At 50.8% G+C, this 7,391-nt stretch overlaps 1 protein-coding gene across 8 annotated transcripts in view; it reads right to left on the bottom strand.

Annotated features, from left to right (window-relative positions):
* Positions 1-451: 451 nt before the first annotated feature.
* Positions 452-7,391, bottom strand: part of TCF7 (transcription factor 7) — a 32,726-nt gene continuing 25,786 nt past the window's right edge. For 2 of the 8 annotated variants that reach the window (XM_030318145.1, XM_030318204.1), the window contains exons 6-11: positions 6,409-6,528; positions 5,655-5,817; positions 5,448-5,555; positions 4,874-4,922; positions 2,880-2,900; positions 452-2,754 (exon numbers count right to left, since the gene is read on the bottom strand). In XM_030318145.1, coding sequence (XP_030174005.1) covers positions 2,450-2,754; positions 2,880-2,900; positions 4,874-4,922; positions 5,448-5,555; positions 5,655-5,817; positions 6,409-6,528 — 766 coding nt within the window. In that variant the 3' untranslated portion in view covers positions 452-2,449. Of the gene's footprint in view, positions 2,924-4,002; positions 4,076-4,873; positions 4,923-5,447; positions 5,556-5,654; positions 5,818-6,408; positions 6,529-7,391 lie in introns of all 8 variants that reach the window. The other 6 variants (XM_030318197.1, XM_030318170.1, XM_030318189.1 and 3 more) reach the window with 5 other exon arrangements.

The raw sequence follows: 7,391 nt of genomic DNA, 5'->3' as shown, positions 1-7,391 counted from the left end.
AATTTAAAAAAAGCTAGTTCTTGGCTGGCAGTGAGATGGAACTGGTGTGCTATTTGAAGTTGAATTTAGGGCTTCACTCTCAAGTCACCTGTGGCCTCAGGAATTTGCTGGTGTGATCTGGGAGGATTTGTTTCCTCTTTGAAATCACTTCTTTTAAAAGGCTGGTTTGATTGTAACAAAGTTGCCAATGCCTCCCCTCTTCACCCTCACATACACAAAGGGTTCATTGTTCCTGTACCCAGTGTGCTCTAAATAAGACACCAAATCAGATGCAGCAACCCAGTCTTGCATAAGCCTTAAAATGTAGTTTTTGAAACAACTAGGCCATTAGCCAGAGTGGAATTCTTTAAATGGGACAGATGTCGAGAGAATGGTCTCTTCTAACTCTTTGGAGAAAAAAGCCCATCTGGGATTACAGCTTCCAGTGGCCTACTTTAAATAGACACTACTCTGGAAGATGACTTTATTTATAAATATTTTCAAACATAAAATCCCAAAAATAGAACTCAGTGAAAAGTACAAGGCATGATCGGTGGCCCAGTGGCTGGCTGTTGTGATACTCTTGTCCAGCATTTGTATCTAACAGTTGATTGACCTATTGAGGTGGCTTTATGACACCTTTTACATTCATGTTGGGTTTTAGGAGTTAGCTGTATTCTTAAACATGATGGACACTGCTGTATAAAAGTAGTCTGTAGATTTATCAAACTGGAGAGGCTTTCTATAAAAATATGAAGTTATCTCAAGCACCTTAATAGTTTTGGGGAAGAAAGGGTGCTGTTAAAATGCCCTTTTGAAATTTCTGATACCAAATTATAGAAGACTCCTGGTCTGGTTTTCCTTGAAATAGGATGTATACTTGTGTTCAGTCTTTGTGTGGAAGGAAAATGGAGGGGAAGATGGAGCCTGGTGGTCATGTGGGTCCGTGGTGGCAGTTTCCAGCGCAATGTCGTGTGCAGGCTAGCCTGCACCTGCATCACTTGTGAGGTCCGAGGATTGGGGAGTTAGGACCAAGGCTTGGAATAGTAGTTTACACCTAGAATGAGCTTAGCTCTCGGGGTTGCAGCAGGGAGGTGAGGTGGACTGAAAGTCTTTAGAATGTGTGTACCATTATAGAGAGTAAACCCCAAGTTTCATGGCTGTGGGGAAGAAAAGTAGTCTGTATGCTCTGTTACTGAAACAGCATATTCCTCAGGGTCAACTTTGAAAAAGAAACCCAGTAAAAAGTATCTTTATTCTCATGTTAAAAAACGTTTTTGTATGATGATGCATTAACAATACAAAAATATTTTGAACACGACAATAGTCCTTTTTCTCAAGACTTCTTGCAACACTATACTAGAATATATGATCTTTGGATTCTTGAGAAGCCAGTGGCTAAAGTAGGAACTATGAAGGCTTTTGTTGAGGGGTGTGTGGGTATAGGAAGAGCCCTTTTTCTTTGGGTTCAGGCTATATACAGTTGAGGAGGAGACAAAAAAAGTTAAATTAAAAGTTTGTTTTTAAGGCTCAGGCTTGAAGCTTGGCTCAGAAATGGGTTAAACTAGGCGGTGGTGAAAACCCACTGACCACCACTAGAGGTTCTCTGGGCTCCTTGCTTGGATGCTGATGGTCCTCCTTACTGCAGCCCCTTCGGGAAACTGAAGCTGAAGCGATTTCAGTGCTGTAAGGTGAGCATTGGGGGTCATGAGGTTTGGTTTGCTCTCTTAAAACTGCCCAAGAGCTGGCTAGACTGACCTGGACAAGCAGGAGCTAGAACTGTGACAGCGGCTCTTGGTGTAGGGAGGGATGCATGCTGGATTTGGGGCCGTAATTTCTTTTGAGTTCAGTCACTAGTAACAGGCACGGGACCTTGGTATCAGAGCTTCTTGGGAGGTTGAGTTTCTCTTGGAAACATACCCAAGTAATACGAACTAGAGCCAGATACCTCTCACTGCCCATACTTGCCTGATAAGGTAGTGTCAGGTTATTCCTACTGCCTGTGGTAATAGGCCTAAACTTAACCTGTTCCATTTCCTCCTAGTCTTGTAAGCTCTTGAGGACACGGCAAAAGGCTTACTCCGGTCCGGTTTATGAATAACTCCTTTTCTGTCAACAGGGCTTCTCCAGGTTGAGAGAAACATTATTGTCTTGAGCATGTGGTTGTGACCATGCTCACATGTGGTTTTGTAAACCAGCTCATTCTTGGTCCTTGAAGTGTGTGGTATGGGGAGGGCGTGGCAGTGATGGGGCCAAGGAGGTGTAGGGTGGGGAAAGCAGCTGGGCTTAGTCCAGCCTATCTGTGACCTATAGTAGAAAAGCAAGGGAGGCAGGGGCATCTGGCCAGCAAGATAGAGGGTAAAAGGAACAGATGCAGGCTGCTATAGGCACAAGGGATGCCCTTAATTAGATGACACAATGCAGATCTGATTCCCACCATTTGGCGTAGTTTGAACTGATGGCCCCGGGTTCAGGCAGAAGTTGTGCAGCCTCGGAAGTCTCCTGGGCCCGGTCCCTGAGAGGGAGGTAACAGGGCCCCTGGCCAGTTCCCACGTGCTTTGGGGCTCTGTCGCTTCCTCTCAGAGGATGAGCCCCTGGAGGCGGCCAGGTGTCCTGTACATGCTAGGCTGCCTGTCTCTGAGATTCCTGTCGTTGCAGCTGTGTACTCTGCAGGATGCTGTGGGGGGCCTGTTGGGGTCCAGGGGGCTGGGAGGCTGAGAGCGGCCGAAAGACCTGGTGATGTAGGCGCCGGCTCCGCAGGGCTAGCAAGCAGTTCTGTGGGAAAGTGGGGTAGCAGGAGGTATGAGGGTGAGTCCTGGGGGGCTGGGGACCCGGGGCAGCCTAGAGCACTGTCATCGGAAGGAACTGGGCTGGGGCAGCGGCCTTCTCCGGGTAAGTACCGAATGCATTTCTTTTTCCTCCTAGGAATAGTGAAGAGAATTATCTGTAAACAGAGGGTGAATTCATAGTCATACACCACAACCAGAAAATGCTGTCTTTGCACAGGCCTAACTGACCTCTTGTCCCCTCTCCCCAGGACTTGGGTGATGTGCCTGTGCCTTCACACCTAGCGCTGTGATTCTGCTGGGCCTGGCCCAAACCTGGAACAGGTGCAGTTCCCAGCGCAGCCACAAGGTGGCCCAGGAACCTTCTGTAGGCTAGCCCTGTGGGCTGCCTCATGTTTTCCAGGGGAGCCATCTCCTAGTTTGGGCCTTTGAGCCCCTGCTTCACGGGTTTGTGGAGCTCATATCTGCATTAAGGCAAAGGAATGCAGTGCTCATAATGGTGCTCAGGCAGAGCAACACAAATAGCCTCCCGACGTGTACATATACACACATACCCCCCAAATTCCTTTTTGCCCTTGGAGAGGAGCATGTAGGCACTTTGAGGGACTGACAATATTTCGTAGAGTCCATGAGGAACTACCAGGCCTGGCCTCAACCAGGCAAACTTTTGCCATGTGGTAAGCATACCTTCTTTTCACACAGGCGTTTCTCTGTTGTATGGCAAAACACACATTTAGTGCCCCAGAGCCTGGTATGGCCCTTTTGATAGGACAGCCCAGGTGTACCCCTGTTCCTGTCTCCCTGCCTCTCCCATCCTTTGGTCTCAGGTACAAGCCAGGTGGTTCTCTACTATAGTCACCTTGATTTTCTTAGATTTAAGGGTTCTGGATAATACAAGCAGGAATCCCAATTTGAAGAAGTGAGGGAACTGGTGGACCATGGTGAGTTCTAGGCCTGGTAGCAGAGGCTTAGGTCACCTGAATGAGGTGGATGATAAGGCCTACTGTGGATATGCTAAGCTTAGCATCAGACCATCATTAACAGAGGACTCCAGGCACTAGGCACCAGAACTACCTTCTTGAATCTGTCTCTCCACCTCATTCTTCGGAAGGCAGGTGCTCCCCAGTGTGGGGTATGCGATGGGGTACCAAATGAGGGCTACAGGCCTAGCAGAACATGTGCAGAATCAGGGAAGCAGCTTGAAGCAAAGGGAGGATGGTGGTGGGGACAAACCCACCTGCACGGACCACACCAATCCGTCTGCTGGTTGAGGCCAAAGCGAGCACGGCATTTCTTAGGCGAGCCAGGGTCTGCTCACAGCCATGCCAGAGGGGCAGAGCAGGGCAGAGGGCGAGCAGGCAGGCAGCAGGGCAGAGCAGGGCCCAGAAAGAAGAGGTAACATCAGTGTCAGCCAGTCACAGATACCCCATAGGTCCCATGGGCACAGGGCCTCGCCATGGCACAGCCAGCCCCGGTGGGAGCCCCGGGACCCAGAGCCAAGGTATCAGGAAAGGTGGACACCTAGCTAGGCAGTAGAGGCAGTGGGAAGAATGGTGGAGGTGGGGGAAGGAGGGGATCCTATCATGTTGGCTCCTCTCAGGTTGCAGCACAGGGGCAGTGGGAGAGGAGCCCAGGGAGGCCCATGGTGATCCAGCCTCTTCTGCCTCACTGCCCCCCTCCCCCAACTCCCTGCACAATCTGCCTGACCCACATCCCCCTCCTGCTGTAGCTTAAACCTAGTCGTCTACACACATTTTCAGATGGAAACTAAAGCTGTGTGACTTCTGGACCTAGACATGGCTGCACCTCCACCCATACAGACTGCTGCCCATTGTGGCAGAATCGTAGAATCCATTTCTCCTAGCAGCGCTAGCAAAGGTAGGAGACGTGTGGCGAGGCAGTACACCAGTGTTAACTCTGGTCAAAGAACTCGGTACAGCTATTCTTCACAAGGGTATTTGACTTACGAGAAGTGGGCCTTGTTTCCAAAGGGCCCAGGCCTTTGAAGGTATGTGGCTCAGTACTCTGTCCCTCCCTCTGGGCCAGAGCAGGGTGCTCATGAAATGTGGGCCTGGAGGGGAGTGTGCACTGCTGAGGGAAAGCCTCACCTGTGTTGGACTCCTGGTGCTTTTCTCGTGACCGCCTCTTTTTCTTCCCCTGCAGGGAATAAAGGGAGGGATGCTTAGATCTGGCAGGTGGTCCCTTTATAACTCCATGGAGTGAGTGGTTGAAAGAGCTGCAGCCTTGCTTGCCTGTTGCTGAGATTCTGGGTACATGATCCCTTCTACATGGAAGACCTAGTATTTGACTGCAATTTTTACCAGGGTACCATGGGAGTTAGAGACGACTCCTCCCTCTCCCATGCTGGTCTCCATTTTGAATGGAGAAGACTTACAGGGCCCCATACGCCCCTCCTGCCTTTGTGGCCAAATGCTGCGCAACAGCCCTGAGGGGGAGTATGTCCTAGGTGGAAAAGAGGGCATGGGCCTGCCTTTTAGGGCAGCTTCCCTTGTTTAGCTGGCTTCGGAGCTGGCCAGGTGAGGCCTTGAGCCCTATACTGCACCTGCCCTCTGTATCTGTGCCTTCAGGACGGTGGTCTGCCTTTCCCCGTTGAGACTGTGGCCCGGGGCATGGCATCTTGAAGGTTCCCCTACCCATCCCTGTCTGTCACCGGACACTCACATAGTTGTCCCGCGCCGACCAGCCTGGGTAGAGCTGCATGTGCAGCTGCCTCTCTTTTCGGGCCAGCTCATAATACTTGGCCTGCTCTTCCCGAGACAGCGCGTGCCACTGCAGCGGGAAAGGAGGGGTAGAGATGGTGGTGCCATCAGGGAGTCAACAGGTGGCACCAGGGGACAACCCTGCCAGCCCACCTGCCCGTGGCCTCACCCTGCGGCCCAGGATCTGGTTGATGGCAGCACTCTCCTTGAGTGTACACTCTGCAATGACCTTGGCTCTCATCTCCTTCATGTACAGCATGAAGGCGTTGAGTGGCTTCTTGATGGTTGGCTTCTTTGCCTCTTTCTCTGCCTTGGATTCTGCCTGTGTCTTCCTGAGAGGCACAAGTCCAGATCACACAGGAGCCCCCAGTATCCAGCTAAAGCTACTACCTTCTTCTAGCATGTGTCCAGTGTGTGTGCCAGTGCATAGAAACTAGGGTTTTGTAAATGGTATCTTTGTTAGTTACTCCAAAATGGGTGATCAGAACTAAGTAACTTCCTTACAGAAATACTGCACCTAAGTAAGAAAAACCTGTTTAAGGACTTCACAACCCCTCCTCTGTTGGCTCAAACTAAATCTTTGTTCCACACCCCATCCATTCCCTCCTGCTTCTAAGGATCAAAAAACACTGGTTGGCTCAGTCGGAGGAGTGTGTGACTCTCGATCTCAGGGTTGTGAGTTCAAGCCCCACAATGGGTGTAGAGATGCTTAAATAAATAAACTGAAACAAAATAAAATTCTGGTCAGTGGCAAGAACAAGATGGCTTGACCAGAGGCCCCCTGTGGCAGTCCCTGGAGTTTCTAGGCAGCAGGCATGGAGCCTGGCGGGAGGAATGTTTTCCCTGGCAGATCAACAGATGGGAGCCTAAGATCTGCTCGCGTATTCCCCTCCCTCTTCCACACCGTGGGCCTTTTCACTCACAGGCTACGGTCATATGGCTGCAGCTCCTGCTTGCCTGAGGGAGGTACGATAGCCGGGTGGGGGATGGCTGCAGGGTGACCAGGCACACCGGAGCCTAGCATCAGGGATGGGTGGGTGAACCTAAAGGCAGAAAGAGAGTTAAAATTGAGCCAGGAATGTAGAGTCCAGAGCTTTGGACACACGGAGCCGCCTGCACAGTACACGACGACAGATGAACAGACACTCCACCTCCAGTGGCTGGCACACGAGTACACAGATACACACCAACACAAACACCTGCTTCCAGGATGTTACAGACACCGCAGAAATCTGTATACATGTCATTCAGGTGGTTACTAAGTCCTAAATAGCTTTGAATCTGTTCCCTTACCTTGTGCTTTCACCAGCTCAGCCTCCTGAACCTGTAGCTACCCCGTGAGCTTCCTTACTCTCCTGCTTGAGCCCTGCAGGCCTCTCCACACAACTCCCAGAGTGACCTTTTAAACACTTGAGTGCTCTTGGCCCCTCCTGCTGAAACTCCCCCCGTTGCTCACAGAATAAAACCCAGGCTCCTCCGCAGGACCCGCCCTGCCTTGAATGAACGTCTCTGCTGACACTTCTTAGCTCCATCTTTTCCCCTGTTTTCCATTCCTAGCCATCCCCAACTAGTGCTGTTCCCTTTGTCCCCTGTGCTCAGATGTCATGAAGTTCTTCCAATTTGTGTCCCTGCCCTGGCTGGGGTCTGGTTAGGGTTTTCCCGTCTCCCAGATAGCCCATTCAGCTGTCAGTGCTAGGTCCATACCTCCCACCCTGGGCTGTAAATTCCAATAGGGCTGAAACTGCTGAGTTCCTTATTCCACACCAGGTCTGAGTCTTACTGAGGGAGTGTGCAAAGTGAAGGGACACAAACGTATACACACATACCTTTTACTTCACTTTTCTGTTGTTCTGTGGAAACCACCCTGCCCTTGCTCCTTTCTCTGAGCAGGCAGTCCCCAAGGGCC

The sequence above is a fragment of the Lynx canadensis genome, chromosome A1 (genome assembly GCF_007474595.2).
Source record: "Lynx canadensis isolate LIC74 chromosome A1, mLynCan4.pri.v2, whole genome shotgun sequence".
NCBI classification, from domain to species: domain Eukaryota; kingdom Metazoa; phylum Chordata; class Mammalia; order Carnivora; family Felidae; genus Lynx; species Lynx canadensis.
The sequence above is the reverse complement of the archived record's forward strand: the minus strand, read 5'-3'. Positions and strand labels throughout refer to the sequence as shown.